Below are 21696 nucleotides of genomic sequence, written 5' to 3'. Positions count from 1 at the left end.
GTTGTCCTCAAGATTGTAATCTGTAAAAGTTGGCATGCACGTAAGATGAGGTTCACATTCAGAAATACATACTTAAGTGTATAGGCCCAATTTTGTCATGTATTTTCCCTTTGAAAACAATGGAAACTAGTATTGTAATTTAAGTTGGATCATCTCTACCTTTGTGCACATGGATCCACATCAGTAAGAACATGTCTTTACTTTCATGTGTATTTACAAAAGTTCTTTGAAGATTCAGGTTGCTGAATAGAACATGTACCTCAACCAAAATAAGAACAAAGCAGGTTTTATAAATATGTTAGTGGTGGTGTTCCTGTTTGTTTGCTGTGGGTAGGGTCATTCCTCATATTATAATACAAAGTCAGAACAAGACTGTTTTTTGTCTCAATGGTTCACATCCTATTCCAAGAGAACAGAAAAGCAGATGACATAAAGGGGAACTACCTCGAAACATGAGCAGCAGTGTAAGAGCAGCTTATAATCCCATTTTTCCCATAAAGATTGTGATTTTCTTTATTCTCTGTCTTCTGGAATTGATTTATTAACTTAGTTTTCATAAGTTTTCACTGGTTCTAGCATGCATAATTGTGGACAAAACCAAAATATGGAAATGTGACACCATTATTTGTCACCACTTTATGACAAAAAAAAAAAGCCCTCCAGATGCTTGCTTCTTAGTCGTAAGCAAATTTTTTTGGAACGAAAGAAAGGAGTTGAAGTGGTTGAACCTTACTAGTGACTGGTGTAGAGGATAGTGGAAAGGCATACCAACATCTTTTGGAACACTCTATTAATGCTTGTGGGAAATTTAAGTTAAAAGCATCTAATTTGACTAAATTGGGACAAACTTCAGAAACAGGATCTAAAAGTACTCTTAAAATGGCTGGAGATTTGGTTAGAAAGCATCCAGGGTGGACATATAAAGGCAGGCTATTGAAACGCCCATATAGCTGCAGGGTTTGGATTATTTTCCCCATTTGACTGCAGAGCCAAATTATTCAATGGGTATATGGGTTCATCAAACACATACAAATCAAAATAATTGTATAGACCTTAACAATCATGTATATTCCTCTTCAGAGCTCAAATTTTGCTGTCATGCATCTCCTCTTATCAGACATTTCTGGGATCTTAACACAAGGGGGAATTAAAAAAAAGCAAAGATGACAAATCCTGTGTTCTCTTTTCCATCTTTGAAGTCTCAGGATAACTTATTTTGTTGAGGTTTTGAACGAAATAGCAAAAATAAGCATTTTCTTAACACTTTTCTTCATGCCAAGTATAGCTAAGCCTGGATTGCTTTGTTATTCCAGAACAACCTCTTGCTCTGAAATAAAAGGGAGTCTGTGTATGCTGTTGGTTATGATTATCAAGGTGGTAGTGCCACCATGCTTCCCTGATTAAGCAAATTATTTAACCACCTTCAAAATTTATAAAACCTAAGAATAATGACAATAATAAATACTTTTTGTCTAGTGTGCCATGGCACAGTGAATTGGATTGTGTTAGGCTTTGTCTGCTGTCTAATGCAATGTAACATAGCAGATAAAATAAATCAGATGGGTGACACTCTATTAGATTTGAAAGATGAAAGTTTTATAAAGCAACTGATGTGAGAATACGTCAGTGCAGTAGATTTCAGACTTTTATTGAAGTCTTGAATCTTTGAAACCCAGCAAATGCATATTTTAAAGGCTATGAAACAAGTGACTATGAATACAGCAGTATGCTTATTACTAACAAAGCTGTTACCTGAAACAGAACTCGGCTAAATTTTATGTTTGCTTTGTGTGCTCCATTAATTTTTTCATTTCTGCAAGTGCTTCCTAGAGACATTGGCTTGAACTTCAAAGCATAACACTACAAGTGCTCTAGTGATTGCCATGGTGGCTAGACTTGGAATTTTTGGTTATAGAAGTCCAGTACTGCCTACCAAAGATCTTTTTAAGTTTCCATAAGCTAGGATCTAATAGTATGGATTCAAACAATTAATACTAAAAAAAAATATTTTGATTGTTTTTAGCATTGTATTAAAATGTTATGTTTATTGGCGTCAATTTTAAGAAAGGTTTTCATTTGTGTTTCTTTCTTGTATTTCTTTCAACTGTTCATTTTGAATACTTCTAAAAGTTCACTCTTTGATTCATTAGTTGCGCTAATTAACTTTCAGTAAATAAGCATGGAGTTGCTGTAACGGTTGTAACCAATTAAGAAGCCTATGAATACATGCCTATTCTCTTTACCTAATGCTGTGTTCTTTCTTGTCTCTGCTTCATTTGCTTTATGAAAACAGAACACACAATTTTCACTTAATATGCAGTTTAAATATTTTTTCTATTTCATCATTGTGATGGCACTGTGAGTTACATTTTTCAAAAATATAGGCAAAAACCTGGTTCAACAGCAAGGATGTTGTTTTTCTGGGTTTTTTTTGATAGCTGAAAAAAAGTAGAAATGCTTTTACTTATTAAAGTAACATGCAGCCTTCCCAAATGTGGTGTTTATTCTCCTAAAATAATGCATTTTCCTAAAATTTACAGATTGTTAAATTAAGTAAAAAGTAGCTTCTTCCAGAAACTCCTTCTAGATCAGTTTTTTATGTGTGCCCTCAACAGCAGAAAAACAAGCTGTGAATAATAAACATGTATTTATGAAGAGGTTGTGCCCCTCTTATTTTCTGGATTTGTTCTCCATTAATTTTAATTATGTAGGAAGTTTTTGTCGTGTGATAGGATAGTGTTAAGGACATTTGGGTACTATGCCTGTAATTTTGGTTCTGTAATTTGTTTGGATTTCTTTCCTTTATGAATATTTGCAAATTTTAGAGTTCTTCCCACTTCTTCTTAATGCCTTTCTAATGTATCTTCCCCAGTAATTGACATACATTCGTAATTTGAAACTAATGTTGCAGTTAATAGCTGAAGGAAAAAGTTGATGTTAAATGTGTTTGGGTTTTGTTTTGTAATAAAACCAAGAACCCAAAACTAGAACAAAAATGTAATTAACTTTCTTTCTGTGTGTAGCCCACTGTTTGTGAAAGGGAGCTCTGTGTATTTGCTTTCCAAACATTAGGAGTGATGAATGAAGCTGCTGATGAAATTGCAACTGGAGCACAGGTAGAATTATCTAATGCTTATTACATGTCTGATTTTCTATAGTGTACTCAGTGTCCTCAGTGTCTTCTAGTATTTATTTTGACTTGTATTGTCCGTATGAGTACTGTTAGGTAAGTATTGTTTATTTATTAAATATTATTTATTTGCCCACCCTATAGCTGTAAAAACACTGTTATACATGATGTTTTTAAAGAGTACTAATGAAGTGCTTCCATTGGTTTGCTTCTATGTAATTAGAGTAACCCTGTTTTGTTGTTTTGTGGCATTCAATTGGGTCACCTGGGTTGTTAATAGAAGCAGCCATTGTCATTTAGAGATAATTCCTATTTATTTTCACCTAATGAGCCATTACAATTCTCATGCAATTAATAAGCTACTTCCTGTTCATGGTGTTGGGATGCAGCTATCCACTGAGCATCTGTTGTTTTTAATCATTGAATAACAGTGGGACGGTCCTTACTGATGTTGCTACATAGGTTTTTTTCCTCTGTTCTCAAGGATCAGGAATTTGATACAAGCTTGCTTCCTGACTCTAAATTCAGTTATTAGTGTAGATGCAATCATATCAGTTTTTTAATTTCATAATCTTATATGTGCCTTAAAAAAGAAGTATTTTAAACTATGCTTCTAAACCACCATTTATCCTTAGATTTTAGTAAATTCAAAAGTTAAAAGAACTTTAAGGTCATTTTAAGATCTTTAGTTAAAAGTTTATGCATCTTACGAAAAAGTGAATTCCTCTCTCATTTCCTAGACATATGTCACTTACTGTGCATTTATGTAGTAAGCGGCATGAGTTTTTGGAAGACCAAATGTTTGATTCAGTTAACTTTAACTAGCACTAGTGAGTATTCCCACTAGAAATAAGCCATTCACCTGACTGTACCACCTGTGGACATTGTACACCAGGTTCTTAGCTTGAGAATATGACTGCAGGATCTCAGTATCAGCTGAATGTGATCTGAATATCTTGTGTCTGAAGACCATTGTGTGGCTATATTTGCAACATTTTCTATATCAAACACAGTGATACCTGCATAAGATTGTAGGAAATGGAGAGAGGTGTACTGATGAAGCCCCACCTCTTCCTCAGCCTGAAGTCCTCTGAAGACCCTGTCTAGTTTAAAACCATTACCCCTTTTCCTGTCACAAAAGACCCTGGTAAAATGTTGCCCCATCTTTCTTATACGCCTCTTTTAAGTACTGAAAGGCTTACAGTAAGGTCTTCCCCAGAGCCTTCTTTTCTCCAGCCTGTCCTCATAGAGGAGTTGTTCCATCCCCACGATCACTTTTGTGGCCTTCTTCTGGACCCACTCCAACAGGTCCATGTCCTTCCTGGGCTGAGGACTCCAGAGCTGGACACAGTACTCCAGGTGAGGTCTCACCAGAGCAGAGTAGAGAGGCAGAATCACCTCCCTTGATCTGCTGACCACACTTCCTCTGATGCTGCCCAGCATACAGTTGGCTCTCTCGCATTGCTGACTCATGATCAACCTTTCATCCACCACTACCCCCAGGTCCTTCTTGGCAGGGCTGCTCTCAGTCTCTTCACACCTCAGCCCAGTGGTTGTCCTGACCTAGGTGCAGGATCTTGCACTTGGCCTTGTGGAACTTCATGAGAGTCACATGTACCCACTTCTTTAGCTTGTCCAGGTCTCTCTGGTGTTCTGTCCCTCAAGCATGTCAGTCTCACCACTCAGCTTGGTGTCATCTGCTGGATTTGCTGAAGTTGCCCTCAATCCCACTTCATTGATGAAGATTTTAAACAGTAGTGGTCCCAATATGGCTCCCTAAGGGCACCACTTGTCTCCAAGCTCCATCCAGACACTGAGCTGTGGATGCAAGCGTCCAACCAATTCCATATCCATTGAACAGTCCAACCATCAAATCCATATCTCTCCAATTTAGAGAGAAGAATGTTGTAGGGGACTGTATCAAAGGCCTTGCAGAAGTCCAAATAGATGACATCCATAGCTTTTCCCTTGTCCAGTGATGTGATCACTCCCTCATGGAAGGCCAGTAAATTGGTCAGGCAGGACTTGCCCTTGGCAAAGCTGTTCTGGCTGTCTCTAATCACCTCCCTGTCCATGAACCATAGCATAGCTTCTCAGAAGATCTGTTCCATGATCTTCCTAGGCACAGAGGGGAGGCTGACAAGTTGGTGCTTCCCAGGGTTCTCTTCTCTACCCTGTTTAAAAATGGGGGGCAATTTTTTTCCTTTTTCCTGTCAGCAGGGACTTCACCTGACTGTGGTGACTTTTCAAACATCATGGAGAGTGGCTTGGCTACTACATCAGACAATTCCCTCAAGACTCTGGGATGCATCTTTTCAGGTTTCTTAGGTGGTCACAAACCTGATCTTCTCTTACAGTAGGAGGGAATTTACTCCCTCTGTACCTGTCTTGTGGTCTTTCCACTTGAGAGGTGTGGGAAGAGAGGTGGTCAGTAAAGACTAAGGCAAAACACTTGTTGAGTAACTTATCCTTCTTCTTGTCTGTTGTTATCAGTTTGCCAGTCATGTACACTTTCTTTGACTTCCTTTTCTGGCTGATGTAGCTTAGAAGCTCTTATTGTTATTCTTTGCATCCCTTGCCAAGTTCTGCTCCATCTGTGCCTTGGCCTTCCTGACCCCATCCCTGAACTAGAAGGCAGCATCACTATACTCCTCCCAGGATACCTGTCCATGCTTCCACTGCTTGTAAATTTCCTTCTTGCTCTTTGGTTTGACCAGCAGGTTTCTACTCAGCAGTGCCAGTCTCCTGCCTTCTCTTCCTGATTTCTTACACCTGGGGATCAAGAGCTTTCACGATCTACAGAAAGCATGCCAGCTCCATTCTGCTTCCTTGTTCCTGAGGGCAGTTTCCCAGGGAAACTGTTAAGTCCTTGAAGAGTTGAAATTTGCTTTCCTAAAATTAGGAAAATTTAAGTACAAACTTGCAGGGTACATTACATGCACATTATACACTAGGTACAAACAAGTAGTTCTCACTTCTCTTTTTAGATACAGCTGACAGGAAGGGTGGTCTCAGTTAGCTCTCACTCGATTTCATGTAGGTATCACTGTGCAGGCATATGCAGAGCTTTCTCTAGATCTGTACCTACAGAGCTTTGCTGCAGTGTACTGAAGTGATTACAACCTTAATGGTGCTTATAAGAGTTTTGTCAATAAGAGGCTTTGTCAATTGTCCTGTTGGAACTAGGTGACTAAATTTTGCTAAGTTTCACTCTAGTGATAGCATTGCATCCAGCTTACTACATGTGATCTGGTTGAACTCCTGTTTGCAGAAATAAATCAGCACTTCTAGCATTTGATTCTTGTGAGCTGTTTTTGACATTAGTTTAAGATAGTGTGAATCAGTATCAGCACAGTGGTTTTCTCCATTGATTATAGAGAGAGGTTAGGCTGACTAGTAAGAGATAGATATTCACATTGTGAACTTCTCCATTTTGTCAGATGAGTCTTTCTCCAAATCATTTTGTGTAGTGAAGGAACCTAAATAGGTTCCAATTATTAGAAATCACATTCTATTTTTTTTCATTGTGCTTTCAGGTATACACCCCTACTTTGTCACTCTCAATACTCTGATGGCTCCTGAATATAATAATAAGTGATTGTACTTTCTAAAACTTTCAAGCTTGAACTCACCTTATATTATTTTAGTCACATAGTCAAAATGCCTGAAGATTAAATATCTGATTTGTTGATAGTTCAGACTCACGGTAGAGAGTCTCTGGAAAGAGAGAAGCACTGCCTTAGAGAATGATGTCACAAGAGGGAGTCATCATTAGCAAGGGTCGTCATGTCCTTGAAAATATTTTAATCCTTTCTTACATACATCAGTACCTCCTGTTAAGGAGGAGGAGTTCAGGCCCAGCTCTAAGACATTTAGATCCACAGTGCTTCCTATTACCAAGGGTCACATATGTAAATTTGTATTGTAGTACATGTATTAGACTTACCTCCCAGTTTAAGTTGGGCTTCATTCCATCAGCTCAAAACAATGATCTCAGGGCAAATCAAAGATTTAATTAAGCCTTATCTGTGCACATTTACCCTCCATGTCAGAGCAATATGCAGGTATCATGCTGAGAAACGATATAGGAGTCCACAGTTAAATTAAAGAAGGGTTTTGAAATAGTGTTCTAAGAACTGTGCCAGTTTTAAGACAGAGTCCCGTCAAGCAAAATGACTTACAGTCAAGGAAGATGACTTTGAGTAACTGTATTAGGAAACAGAGGACTCAAACAACTCTTCCTTAGTAGTGTTTTGTGAATGGAGGCTAGGAAGTGCTTCTCTAAAGCAGGGTGTATGAACTCCGGCTCAGTTTAATGATAATAAATTTACTCAATAAATTTACACATTTCGGCCTGTTAGATGACCTGGCTCTGGAGAGACTCCTGGTCTCCTTTGCAAATGGAGACTCCTGGTCTCCTTTGCAAGTGCTAATGCAGATGCCCTGTTCTGAAACATTCATCATACTTATAGGCATTACAAATTGGAAAGGAATCAGAGCACCATGGAGGAAGGGTGTCATTATTTAAATAACTTTATTTTCAATATGTGTGAGATATTTAGTAACTGGAACTAACAGAATAATTTTAAACTGATGGAGAAAATTGTCCATACATGCTAAAGGAGCAGAGGAGGAGAATAGCAACAGTATGACTCACAGTAGCACAGTTCCCTTTCCCTTTCATCATGATTCTTATTTTCATACTGCTTCTCTGAGGGACCATAATTTTTTTTCCTCCAAATGATCAGATACAATTGCAGATATATAAAAACTTCCATAACAGCTTGAGCTGTGAGATGAGATCTGATCTGTGTGGAGTTGTGGGAGGAAATGGTGATGTGTACTGAGTACCACTCATCTCAGTTTTCCCTTTCTTTCATGTAAAAGTCTATTTTCACACAGGAATGTTTTCAGAAGGCGCAAAAAAAAATGGGAAAATGAGCTACTCTGCAGCTACATTTCTATGTAGCAGCTTTGAATTTCATTATGAGCTGAATTTAACAACTGCCATAAAGTTGCATACTTGCTGGTTTGTGATTGCTGTATTTGTAATTTAACCTCTGAATTAAGAATTTTGAAACATTGATACAGAAATCTGTTGCCAAGTTGTATGTGTGCCTGTGTGCATATATGTGAAGACATGCCTGTGTACATTTTGCATATGTGATCTTGCAGTGAAATCTTGGAAATCATAGATATTCAAAGCCATGTTATAATTTTGTACAACAGGATGGAAGGAAGAGTGTCTCCCAGTTTGAGCCATGCAAATGATTGTTAAATCAGTGCACTGTTCCAGCTTTAGCAGAAGCAATGTTTCCAAGTGTTTCTATGATTGCAGTCTTCAGCAGAACAGCAGACAGTGGTAGTTGCACAGAACCTTCCTCATTCTTGAGCAACATTTTTCACTGCCATCTACTGTACAGAGATCTAGACAGATCTAGCACAACTTCATTCCCCTAGAGAATGAATTTAATGCAGAAATTAGCACTTGTGCAGAAGAGGAAGCAGGACTGCAAGCAATGTCTTTGGATGATAATACATTTAGGACCAGATACTAGTCCTACATATGCACATTGAATAATATACCTGAAGCCAGTTGAGGTCAGTGGATAAACTTCAGTTCTAAACTATTTCTTATGGATAATACAGTTTGGGTACCTGCAGACCTAGAAACTCTGTCCACCCTTATCCAGTGATGTCCTCCCCATGAGCTTTGCAGGGTTTGTGCTCTGCCTGTCGCACCAGTGCTGATTTTTGGAGCAGGGCTGATACCTAGGAGCAGGATGTTGGTGGGGACTGAGCTTCTGCTGTGGAAAGAGCTGAGAGTCACTTGTCATGGTGTCTGTGCCAAATTATGAGGGTAATCTAGGTAACAATTAACTATGGTTTTACTATTATATATATAAAAAAAAGCAGACTGGAAGATACAATATGAAAGTATATATATTGAATAAATATTTTACTTTACCATTAGGTGGTTGATCTATTGGTATCCATGTGTCGATCTGCATTAGAGTCACCTAGGAAAGTTGTCATCTTTGAGCCATATCCTTCTGTAGTTGATCCTAATGATCCTCAGATGCTGGCCTTTAACCCTAGGGTAAGTCGTTACCTTTCCTTATGTCATAGCTTGATTTTAGTCTCACATGAGGTTTCAAAGCAAAGTCTTCTTCTGGAAGAGTCTCCTTTACTATAGAGATACAGCTGCAGAATATTGAACAAATGTGCAACTATTTTCAGAACTTTGTAGCTTTTTTAAATTCTCTATGAGAAGGTATTTGAGTATAAACTGTAAGTTGCATTGAAAGTTACATTGAAGCCAAGAAATTCATTTAGGATAAAAATTCTGGATGCAAAATTTTAATGTCCTTCTCTCAGTGTACACATTAGATACAAAGAGAAAGATGGCCTTTGGGAGATGTAGACCACGTAAACCAGGGGAGTTCAAGTCCGTCTTTTAATTCTTAAAGTAGTTATTGCTGTCATCTCATTAGCTTTTAATGTAATTTTAAATGCAATTTTATCAAATGTATGTTTAAATGTAATTTTATCAAATGTTTACATAAGAGTTGTGTTTTGTACAAGCACCAGATTTGAAGTAAAGAGTTGTGTTTGCACCGCATGCTCCTTATGCTGCACATACTGCCTCTCAGGGAAGCCCTTGAGAAGCTATGAACTATTACATCTCACTTGAGCCATGCCCAAAGGCATAAAATGAGAACTTTGGAGGTCCTACATTGGGGTGCATTTCACTTCTTCTAAACAAAGCTCAGTAAGCAGTTCTTCCTCAGGAGGGGGCAAGGATGTTCTGTAGCATGTGGGAAGGAAGAGTAGGTGCTTGGAGGGGCAGATGAAGAGACAGCTAGCCTGGTGACTGGGCAAGTCAGGGTATTGAAACTGATAAGGCAATAGGAAAAGCCACATCAGAAGAGGAATGGAAAGAATCGCTGTGCTGGCAGGGCCTACACTGTCTCCTTCCAGCTCCTTGTCAGCATAAGTGAGGTGAAAGCCCATGCACAGAAATTGGCAAGTGCCGGAGGCAGGGAACAGTGGAGCTCCTGAAAGTGACATGTGGAGCTAGTGACACATGGACTATTAAGCTCATCCACTCAGAAAGGGTGGAACAGTCTGGTAGTGTTTCCTAAGCAGAGCATAGGCAAGGATCAGGGTGAGTCAGAGGGACAAATGAAGGACCTCTAATGTTTTATAGAGCTGCTAACAAAGTACACACATCTGTTTATTTAGGCTTTTATTTAAAATCTATTTTGTCACTGTATTATTTAACTGAATAGGATGTTGCCCAAATGACTGTCAGAACCTGTGTTTATTTGCAAATATTTGCTTAATAAGTGAGCTTTTTTTTTTAGTGTCTTGGAAATTCTAGTGGAATTCAGAGAAAAATGATTGTAAGACTTTATCATGGAATTTTTCTGGACTGTGAATGAGAGAGTCTGTGTGTGAGGTAGAAGAAAGCTATTGGTTAGAAATGTTTGAAAGGACTGGTTTTCTGGACTTTCGTCCTTGCTTTCATTTTATACACACTCGAAGAATTCACTTCTTTGTAGAGCTGAAGACTAATATTCTTTTAATTTATTTGCTTATTTTATGCTACATCAGAAGAAGAATTATGACCGAGTCATGAAAGCATTGGATAGTATCACTTCTATTAGAGAGATGACACAGGTGAGTTTAAAAATCATTACCTAACTTAACTGCTATTATTAGAACTAGGAAGATGTTTATATTGCTTGCCTGTAATGGGTGAGGAAGTCAATAGCATCATTTCTTCCTAAAGAGCTGTAGTAATATGAAAATGTGTGTTAAAAATAACAAACACAGACTATCTGTAATCGCAGTTAAATAAAAGTGTTGAAGTAGAACTCAGATCTTTTGAAATTTAAATAAGACATAATAACAGCAAAATGGAACATTGTAACAAGATAATCACCAACTACTGCATTTCTGGAAATATCAAAGCCAAACTGAGTCTTTTATTTCCAAATGAAAAGAAATTGATTTTGTGTCAGTGCTCTGAATGATAGCTTTATTTCTATTATATCAAAACACTTGATCAGCTAAGTGTGGTTGGGAACTTGAAGGGTTGGGTCTCTTGGGATTACTACCATATGATTTCTCAGTATTCACAGTGGAGCAGAATCTGATAACTGTACTTAGATTTATTGCTACATTACCTTTCCCAAACAGTCTAGCTGATTATAACTGATGACTGAATTCTTTCCTGTGTACCTTCCTTTTCCAACTGTGATTTAAATGTAACCTCACAACAGTTTATAAATCTTACCCTGTATGTCTTCATAAAGTACTTTGGTGTTCTGGGATGAAGAATGAGATGTATAGAGAAGAATAAAATAAATTGAAAATTAAAATTCACGTATTTTTGTTAAATAATATAACATCTTATAAAAATTTTAAAAATTGGGTATTTCTGTTCCCTAATATAATCTCTTTAAAAACAAACAAACAAACAAAAACACCATCTTGCTGTTTTATAATGTTAAAGTAATTCTTGGACTGATGACTTCTAAAGGGGTTTGCACTGTGATTGAAATCACAAACTGTTTTCATAGGGATTATAAAGTGATACAGTATTTTACTTTACCATTTTATAGCATGAAACAATTTTAAAAAGTGGAGTGGATTATCTTGGGATATTTTGAGAGACTTAGTTTTGTGATGTTCCAGCTCAATTTCTTAAAGGAAGAGTTGGACATAAATAGATAACCTCTGCTGTTCTCCTTTAGATCACCAATGTTTACTATAATATGCTCATTTTGATGCTAAGTACAATCTTATTATTTTACTCCAGGGGAAATAATTGCTGTATTAATTCTTCTTATTGTCAAAGCACATTTATAACTGTACAATGGTAAATGTCAGTAAAATTGTGATTTAAGCCTATTAATGAGCCCCATATATTTGTTTTAATAGATGAATTGTGGGCAACATAACATAAAATTTAACCTTCTGATTTCAACTAGAAATAACGTAATTACTCTTTTTTAGGCACCTTACTTGGAAATCAAGAAGCAGATGGATAAACAAGACCCACTTGCACATCCCCTTCTACAATGGTATAAGATTTACTCACATGAGATTATAATTATTAAAGTAACAAGCTGAATGAATAATCACTTCACCAGTGTAATTTGCTATAAACTCACCCTGAGAATTAATGTCAGAATTGACATTTGCAGCTGCAGTTGTTTCTGGACTGGTTCTGGACCTCATCTGGGCTCTGTGAAAACATTGGAAAGACTCCAAGTTATTTATATAGCCTTTGGTCTAATTTTCTAGTAAAGACTTGGTCTGCTTCTGTCTGATAGGTTTAAAGGCCTGTAACTGGCTGTTTTGTGGAGGCTATTTGTAAAACATTTTTAAGGAGAAAAGTTCTGTTTGGTTGGATGTCTAATACATCTAACTGCTTCTTATTTCAGGGTTATTTCTAGTAATAGATCACATATTGTGAAGCTACCGGTGAATAGGGTAAGTGTCTGTGGGTTCTTTATTATTTCCTCATTTCTCATAGCTCTTATTAGTATTTTATGTGGGAGTTTCCTAGCCAAATGTGGATGTCTACATTCAAACTAATCACGTGGGCTCCGTTAATAGCCCAGGAGCAGAAATAGGTAGTTTCAGGTCATGACTCAGAATCACGTTGTGAATATCCAAGATAGGTCAAAGGAATAATGCTCAGAAAAAGTCTGTTTAAGGTGAGTAGCTGAAGTGGAAGTGTCCACCTTGTAGTCATCAGATTTGGTGAGAATAACTTCACTATTTGTTTCGTTACCACGTAGAATGTGGTAAAGAAAGCAATGTATGCAAGCGCAGCATACCAAGAGATCTACATATAAGTATACCTTAAAAAGAGTATAGCTCTTGAATTTTAGAGAGGTGGTGGTGAGATTCATTTCTGAGTATATTTGCCTTTTCTGATTAAGGACATGGTAATCTGCAGCCTTTCAAATCTGAACCTTAGTTCAAAACCAGCTTTGATCAGAATGTCATGATGAAATTGTTCAATTTAATTATTTACTAGAGCTGTATTAGGCTGAAATCTGTTTCAGAAACTCCCATATGTTTCATAAACTGGAAGACACCTTTACTGTTCGATGTAAGGTAAAAACTGTGATAGTGAGACCAGTTTCAACTTAGTTCATGTAGTTATTTAGCTGCAGTCATGCATTGTACAAAACGGATGTCTTAAGAGCTACCGTTATTACAATACAACGCTTTTGTGTTAATCAACTTCTTTTCACTTTTGCACTTATATTTTGTAGCAACTAAAGTTTATGCACACTCCCCATCAGTTCCTACTTCTCAGCAGTCCACCAGCCAAAGAATCTAATTTCCGAGCTGCTAAAAATCTCTATGGAAGTACCTTTGCATTTCAGTAAGTTCATATATTTGTATTAATCAAAGGTCATCAAAATGCCATGCTAGTTTTGGTTCTTGCCACTTGAGGTTTACAGCTGTGAATTAATTGTTTTAAAAGATCACTGATTTAATTTTGCATTTTCCACTGTGGATTTTAATGCTCTCTTTTTCATTTTTGCAGTGGTTCACATATTGAAAATTGGCATTCCATCCTGAGGAATGGCTTAGTTGTTGCTTCCAATACGAGGCTGCAGGTAAATAGTAAACTAGATAGGTAAATAGTAAACTAAATAGGTTTTTAAATAGGTTTTAACCTGTGCATGCAAGACTAAGTACTAGCTTAGGCAGATTTTCATGGAGTGTAGTTCTGGTAGTCACATAGGTGCAGAAATGGTATAATTTCAAATGCCCTGTCATTTCATGGAAAAGCTACTTTTCTGATACTATTAAAATAAAATAATATGTCTGTTAACATAGCTAGAAAATTCCCATTGCTAGAATCAGTGTTTCAGTTTTACATTGCACAGCAGCACCTCCAGGAGGCTTATCTAAGTACTGCTTAAAAGCAGTCTCAGGATTAAAATTTAGAGCTACATAAATTATGTTAAAGGATCCAAGAGCATACAAGGAGTACAAGAACCGGGTTTACAGCACCTTCTTCCTTGAGAATGGGAATAGGGGTGTACTGAGCAGGAGGGAGTTATTGCAAACTTCAGTTCAGTTTCTTAGACTGAGTCATTAAGAGACCCCTACTGCAGCACAAAGCAGGCAGTACCAGAGGGACTGGGAAGCTGTAGCTCAGGGTATTTTAGCATCAGAGTTTTGACAGCTCTTCCCCAGACCAAAGTCCATAATACTTTGGAGGAGAATCCCAGCGTGCTGACTAAGGATCAGGGAAAAAGAAGCCAAAAGGAAATGGAAATCTCTGCTCTTCCCCTTAATAGTCTGTGTGTTTCTATTAGTACCTTTGGAAGATACTTCCCCAAGAAAGCAGGATTTACACACCAAAATTCACCAAAGTAAACCTCTTTGTTTATGGTTGTTTTTAACTTGAAGGTTAAGATATTGGGAATAAGAGGAAACAATAAAGCCCTGTTTTATACAAGGCATAATTTTTAGATCTCTCACACGCTTAAGGCGTATCCTGAGCCCAGTTCATCCTATTTGTGTGAGTACTAAACAGCCAGGAAAAATATCTACCCACCGAGGATCCTATACAACATTGTAGGATCTGGAGGAGTGAGAGCAAGTTTGCAGATTCTCATGAGAACTCCTGACACAATGTAGAAACAATGTAAATATCGTTGGGTCAGAGGAAAGAAATAAGTGTGAGCATGACTGAAACCTAATGTTCATAATATCTGTCTAGGTAGGAGATATGCTAGGTTCTCATTTGTACTCTTAAGAACTACTTTTGTGATTTCTTTAAAGGCTTTTCCACATAAAAGAGTCAGTCCGTGGTGGAGAAGGGAAACCCATACTTCCCCCTTTCCAGACAAGAAAATCACTTCAGGGCTAATAAAAAGTGCTCAGTTTTGTTGCTTAGCCGAAGCTTCATGAGATGGAACAGTGATGTTGGTTAAGAAGAGTCTTCCCTTTTATCTATTCTTTTCAGGCAACTACTAGTTTTGTGGCTAAAGCCAGTCCTGCAGTGATATGATATGCATGTCTGAATTGGCTCAGGTGAAACCCTGATTGAACCCATTCCTCCAGTACTCAGGCTAAAGTAGTGACTGAATTTTTCTATAGTGTATGACCACAGACATCACCATCTTTTCGTTTCTTACCTTTAAGAAAACAAAACCAGCTGTTGCTGTTGTTGATTCAAAGAGGCTGGCTTAGGCTCTGCTTCCTTCCAAGGTTTTGATGTGAGACTCGTGCTGAGCTTGCTCAGCCTTGCTAAGGCTGAGGTAAATTTGGCCATATACAGAGGCAACCTCTGTAGGCATCCTCCAAAGCAATGCAATTTTATATATAAATATGATGTAAAATTACATTTGGACATGGTTTCCAGAATATACAGTATTTTTGTTGTAGATTCACAGCTTGATTTTTTTAAAAACGAGCAATAAATTAGTGCAGTAGTGCAGATGCTTATCTACATTATGACCTGTTCTTATCATTATTATTTTGTCCAGGTAACAAAATTAATATCAAATGATCACTATACTCTTTTTCAGCTCCATGGTGCAATGTTTGGAAGTGGAATCTACCTTAGTCCGTTGTCAAGCATATCATTTGGTTACTCAGGTGATATTTATAAATCACTCTAAAGTTGGAGAAATATAGGGATTGTCCAAGTATAATGCTTTTCTTAGCAACTTCACTGTTTACAACACAGTATTTTTGTTTGTTGACCAAGATTTTATATTCAAATATTTGAAAAAGAGAAAATCTAAATTACCTTATTAAATAACTGTCCTTATTTTCCTAATATCTTGAGTATCTTGAAACTTTGCTTGAAATAAATAGTAGCTAATACTGTATGCTTTGTGTAATAGGGCAGGTCTTGATTGTGCAGTGGAAATCCAGCCTTTGTGTTTGTGATTTTTTTGTCAGTGTCTACCTAACTCCATCTAAAATTATCTGTGGATTTGTCGGCCTTTTGGACCCAATCTGACGAAACAAATATTCCTCAATATACATGCTCAACTGTGTATATTTCCGAGTATCTCCACGTCAAGACCGCATAATGACAATATGTTTATTTTAGTATGAGAAGGAGGGGAACATAATTTATCCCACTACTAAATCCAAAAGTGAGTCATGCAGAGTTTTCCATGCAAGAAATAGATCACAAATAGAAGCATAGTAGAAACAAAATACACAAATGTATATGTTAAGAAACTTAAGAGATTTTAAAATATCTCAGCATCTGTGCAAACCTCATGAAGTTCAACAAGGCCTGGGTCAGGAAAATCCCAACCACACATGCAGGCTTGGCATAGAATGGATTGAGAGTAGCCCTTAAGAGAAGGACTTGGAGGTGCTGGTGGATGAGAAGCTCAGCATGAGCTGGCAATGTGTGCTCACAGCCCTGAAGGCCAAACATATCCTGGACTGCATCAAAAGAAGCATAACCAGCAGGTAAAAGGAGGTGGTTCTCCCCTTCTACTCATGAGACCTGACCTGGAGTCTGTCTTCAGTTCTGGAGTCCTCAGCGCAGGGAGGACATGGATCTTGTAGAGCGAGTCTAGAGGAGGGCCACAAAGATGATCAGAAGGCTGGAGCACCTCCCACATGAAGACAGGCTGAGGGAATTGGGCTTGTTAAGCCTAGAGAACTGAAGGCTCTGGGGAGACCTTATAGCAGCCTTCCAGTACTTAAAGGGACCTTAGAGAAAAGCTGGGGACGGGCTCTTTATCAGGGAGTGCAGTGACAGGATGAGGGGTGATGGTTTTAAACTGAAAGAGGCTAGATTTAGATCAGGTGTTAAGAAGAAATCTTTTACTTTTAAGGGTGGTAAGGCGCTAGAAGAGGTTGCCCAGAGAAGTCCTGGATGCCCCATCCCTGGAGGTGTTCAAGGCCAGGTTGGATGAGACTTTGAGCAACCTGGTCTAGTGGGAGGCATCCCTGCCCATGGCAGGGCAGTTGGAAGTGGATGATCTTTAAGTTCCCTTCCACCCCAACTCTTTGATGAGTCTATGAAATTTGGTGACGTCTTTCTTTAGGTGTGTTGTATTTACCATTCCCTTACATGTGAAAGTGCTGGTTTAGTTAAAGGTGTCTTTGTGTGCATGTAGATAGATTTATTTCTGAGAGTTTTAGTTAGGCTTTCTGATTTTGGTATTTTTAGGTAATACCACAATTCATTTTAAGAGCTCTGCATTTTTTACTACTGTTTATTCAATTTCAGTATCAATAATCTCTAAAGGCACTGTTAGTTTTTCAGAGATTACACAAGTGTGAAGCTTTTTAGGACTTACTGAAAGGACAGGCTGCAATATCGTTACCTGAAAAAATGCCCTTCTTCTTGGACAGCACTACTTTGTCAGCTTCAATGTGTTTTTTCACATCTCTCTATCTTACTTGGTCCCTTCCATCCAGTATCTTGTAGAAAGGAGACCTGTGTTCCTGTGAAGTATGTAATACTTGATGCCAGTAAAAGCCGTGGAGGAGTCCCACACTTCCCATTCCTTCAAAGAATTAAATTCCCCATAATTCAATCTGCATTTGCAAACTGCAAAGAAATATGGGATACTGGAAAGGCAAGGAAACTTGCAGTAGCATATATAATAAAGGAATTTTATATAAACCAACACGAGGATTCTAAGAGATATCTAAGACACAAGTGTAGATGTTTAGATTTCTGAGATGGAAATTAGATTCAATGTGGCTGACAAGTAATTTAATATTTTTGCATGTAGATAAATTATTCAACAAAGGTAGATTTTACCTTTAAATAAATTAACTACTACTAAAAATTATTTATACTTTTAATAAGTCAGGATAATAATATCGAAAGCTTTTTCTCTTATGATTTGACTATCCCACTCAAAGTACATCAGACTGTGTTACTGTGGTGTTGAAGGAGCTGGCCTCTTCTCCCAAGTGACAGGGGACAGGAAAAGAGGGAATGGCCTCAAGGTGCGCCAGGGGAAGTTCAGATTAGACATCAGAAAAAAAATTTTTCACAGAAGGGGTCATTGGGCACTGGAATAGGCTGCCAAGGGAGGTGGTTGAGTTACCATCCCTGGAGGTATTTAAAATACAGGTGGATGAGGTGCTCAAGGGCATGGTCTAGTGGTTGATAGGAACGGCTGGAGTCAATAATCCTGTGGGTCTTTTCCAACCTTGCAATTCTGTGAATAGGGTCAGTTAGGCTCAAGACATGTTAACATGCTACTCTGTTAAACAACTACTGAAGAGCTTTCCTCAGCCTGAATTCTGTAGCATCTAAGTGTATGTTTACCTGCATTCATCTGCTTAATGTTAATTTGGCTTTCCTAAGATCTTTGCAATACATAGAATCATAGAATAGTTTGGGTTGGAAGGAACCTTAAAGATCATTTAGTTCCAACCCCCCTGCTATGGGCAGGGACATCCCACTAGATCAGGCTGCCCAAGGCCCCATCCAGCCTTGCCTTGAACACCTCCAGGGATGGGGCAGCCACAGCTTCCCTGGGCAACCTGTGCCAGTGACTCACCACCCTCATCATGAAGAATTGCTCCCTAATGTTGAGTCTAAATCTGTCTCTCTCTAGTTTATAGCCATTCCCCCTCGTCCTTTCATTACAAGCCTTTGTAAAATGTCCCACTCCAGCTTTCTTGTAGCCACTTTCAGGTCCTGGAAGGCTGCTGTAAATTCTCCTTGGAGCCTTCTCTTCTCCAGGCTGAGCAGCCCCAAATCTCTCAGGCTAGCCTCCATAGCATAAGTTCTTCAGCCCTCTGATCATCTTTGTGGCTCTCCTCTGGACTCATTCCAACAAGTTCTGTATCCTTATATTGAGGATTCCATAACTGCACACAATACTCCAGGTTAGGTCTCACAAGAATGGAGTAGAGGGGTAGGTTTGCCTCCCTTGACCTGCTGGCAACACTTCTTTTGCTGCTGGCCTTCTGGACTGCAAGTGTGCATTGCTGGATCATGTCAAGCTTCTCATCAATGAGCACTCCCAAGTCCTTCTCTGCAGTGCTGCTCTCAATCACATCACCCCCCATTTTGAATTTGTGGGATTAAATTGAAATATTCTGTGACAAAGTTAACTAGCTTTTTGGCTGCCATGCAAAGGACTGAGTCCCACTGTGCTATCTGTTGTATTCTCCATATTTAACTTTATGGTGCTTATACGCCAGTGTGTCTTACGTGATTTTAATATTCCTAGGGATGAACAAGAAGCAGCAGAAGGTGTCAGCTAAAGATGAACCAGCTTCAAGCAGTAAGGGCAGTAATACGTCACAGGTATAGTACATCACCCACCTCTGGAGGATTTATGGTTTTATGCTTGGGAATAAATAGATGATAAGGAAGCAATATTCCCTTTGTGAAAGCTAACAGTTTTGTTCTGTTGAACAAAATCAAGAACTTTAGAGACTGCAAGCATCAAACACAACCCAATTGCTTTTAATGACAATTTACAGACTATACTGCTGGTCTCATGCCCTATTTTTCCAAGCAGAAGAATTTAGGAAAAGGATGAAAAGGAAAGCCTTTGCTTTCTCAGTTCTAGGCTTACAGAGGAATGATGCAAGAGGAATTGAGAGTGGTTATTGCTGGAAAAATGAGTAGGATTTTGTTTATAGCAAGTTGGGGTTTTTTCATCGTTTTCGTGTATTAAACTATTACACTTCTGTTTTATCTAAAGCAAACTCATAGCACTATGTGTAGGGCTAAACTTTGAGAAAGAAATCTTACATCTGTCTCCATAGTTAACACAGAAAAAAATACAGAATTATTTGGCTTCTGAAAGAGATTAATATGTAACTGCAAAATCCCTCAGAAATGGGAAGACCAGTAAAATACCTGGGTAGCGGCAAAAGAATCAGTAGTCAAATTCACTCTTCTTTTTTTGCTGTTATCAATTTTTTAACCGTAGCATTCTGATATTTCTAGTAGTATGATTCGTTCTGTAGTCATGAACTGATTTTTTCTATCTGGATAAAGGAGTTCAAATCCCTCCTATGATAATTCAAACAAATAATATAAACATTTTTAGAAATTATGTTACATTTTAAAATACAATAGAAACACATTAGAAAGACTGCTTCTATCTTTCTTCGCTAATAAACCACCGAAAATAGGGGCCATCTCCTTTGTTACTTTCCACTGAGTTTGTCTTTACTGCACTAATAAAATTTTCTCATGTTTTTACATCTCAGTCACAGAAGAAAGGACAACAGTCACAATTTTTGCAAAGCCGTAACTTAAAATGCATAGCCTTATGTGAAGGTAAGCTGGAAACCCTTGAAAAATTGTTTTAGTCATGGACACAGTATTACTGGATGCAAATCAGTGAGACCTTTAGTTCCAATATTGATTGATTTTAGGTAGGAGATTACTGGTAGGCATACCAGCACTTGCTTAATAGCTGACCTTTATATTTCAGTTCAGAACATTTCCGTCTTCAAATAAAACTTGTAACACATTCTGAATTCAGAAAAAGCAGCTTTCCTATTGAGTTTCCAAATAATTTTTCACTGTTGGGCAAATACATTGTTCATCTGGTAACCAGTCTGTTCTCTCTCACTGCTTCAAAACTTTTGTGAAGTTAAAATCCAGGGCATATGAGTACAGTCATTCTTGGAAGACTTAGCTATTCTTTCAGGAAGTGATGAAACCTCAGCAGGTTTTGAGAACAAAAAATTAGGAAATTTGAATAAGAATCGTATCAGTACTGGCCAAACAAAAAGAAATTATGTTAAGCTCACCTTGCTTTTCCCTTGGAGAATTTGTCTATTTTTAAAAGCAAAAATTAAGACAGACAATAGAAAAGGTGTTATTTCAAAATGGAAGCATTAAGCTATACATTCTACTTTTTAATATGTGTATTTTTTCAGAATGTTCAAGTGAAATATTTAATTACATTAAGGAGATGTCAGTCAACATGAAATACAGGGAAGTACCTAAGTTGAGTTCTAAAACTTTCAAAAGATAAGAAATTAACCTAGCGTTAACTAGCATTTACTTGGCCTTTAATGCCTGATGTTTCTAAATACACATCACATCTTCCTCAAGCTTACTAATGGATTATGGATTTTATGAGGGTGAAATTTAAATATTTGATAAAATGTATTTTACATCACTCGTATCAACTTCATTTTTCTGTGAAAAGAAGTGTTTAGAGGAGGTAGAAAATACAGATTTTAAATAAAAACTACAAGAGATAAATGTTTGTTAAAAATTACAGTTCACGGAAGAAATCATATAAAATTGGAATATACATGTATTCATGGTAGTGTTTAAATGCATGTATAGAAATCTCTTCAAATACAGGTTGATCGTGTAGCTTCTACGTAACAATGAAAAGGTTTCTTTTGTGTTTTGTCCTTGTTCTGCCGCTAAACCTGTCATCAAATACATCACTGTTTTCTAAATGTTGAACAAGTTTGGCAGCTTTGTGATTCCCTTGACTTAAAATTGCTATGCTGAATTTTTTAAAATACTTCTTAGTATTGCAGATTCCAAATTTGACCTGTCTCAGTTTCAGCCTTTATCTTTAAAGGCTTTTTTT

The 21696-nt window shown here is 37.7% G+C and overlaps 1 protein-coding gene across 2 annotated transcripts in view; it reads left to right on the top strand.

The window, feature by feature from the left end:
- The window catches only part of PARP8 (poly(ADP-ribose) polymerase family member 8), a 116691-nt gene that overhangs the window by 93190 nt on the left and 1805 nt on the right, over positions 1 to 21696 (top strand). For both annotated transcript variants that reach the window (XM_069880267.1, XM_069880266.1), the window contains exons 15-24: positions 3024 to 3116; positions 9105 to 9230; positions 10748 to 10813; positions 12155 to 12222; positions 12586 to 12634; positions 13429 to 13541; positions 13707 to 13779; positions 15706 to 15775; positions 19351 to 19427; positions 20345 to 20414. In XM_069880267.1, the coding sequence (XP_069736368.1) occupies positions 3024 to 3116; positions 9105 to 9230; positions 10748 to 10813; positions 12155 to 12222; positions 12586 to 12634; positions 13429 to 13541; positions 13707 to 13779; positions 15706 to 15775; positions 19351 to 19427; positions 20345 to 20414 (805 nt within the window). The remainder of the gene's footprint in view (positions 1 to 3023; positions 3117 to 9104; positions 9231 to 10747; positions 10814 to 12154; positions 12223 to 12585; positions 12635 to 13428; positions 13542 to 13706; positions 13780 to 15705; positions 15776 to 19350; positions 19428 to 20344; positions 20415 to 21696) is intronic.

The sequence above is a fragment of the Phaenicophaeus curvirostris genome, chromosome Z (assembly GCF_032191515.1).
Source record: "Phaenicophaeus curvirostris isolate KB17595 chromosome Z, BPBGC_Pcur_1.0, whole genome shotgun sequence".
Taxonomy (NCBI): Eukaryota; Metazoa; Chordata; class Aves; order Cuculiformes; family Cuculidae; genus Phaenicophaeus; species Phaenicophaeus curvirostris.
The sequence above is the reverse complement of the archived record's forward strand: the minus strand, read 5'-3'. Positions and strand labels throughout refer to the sequence as shown.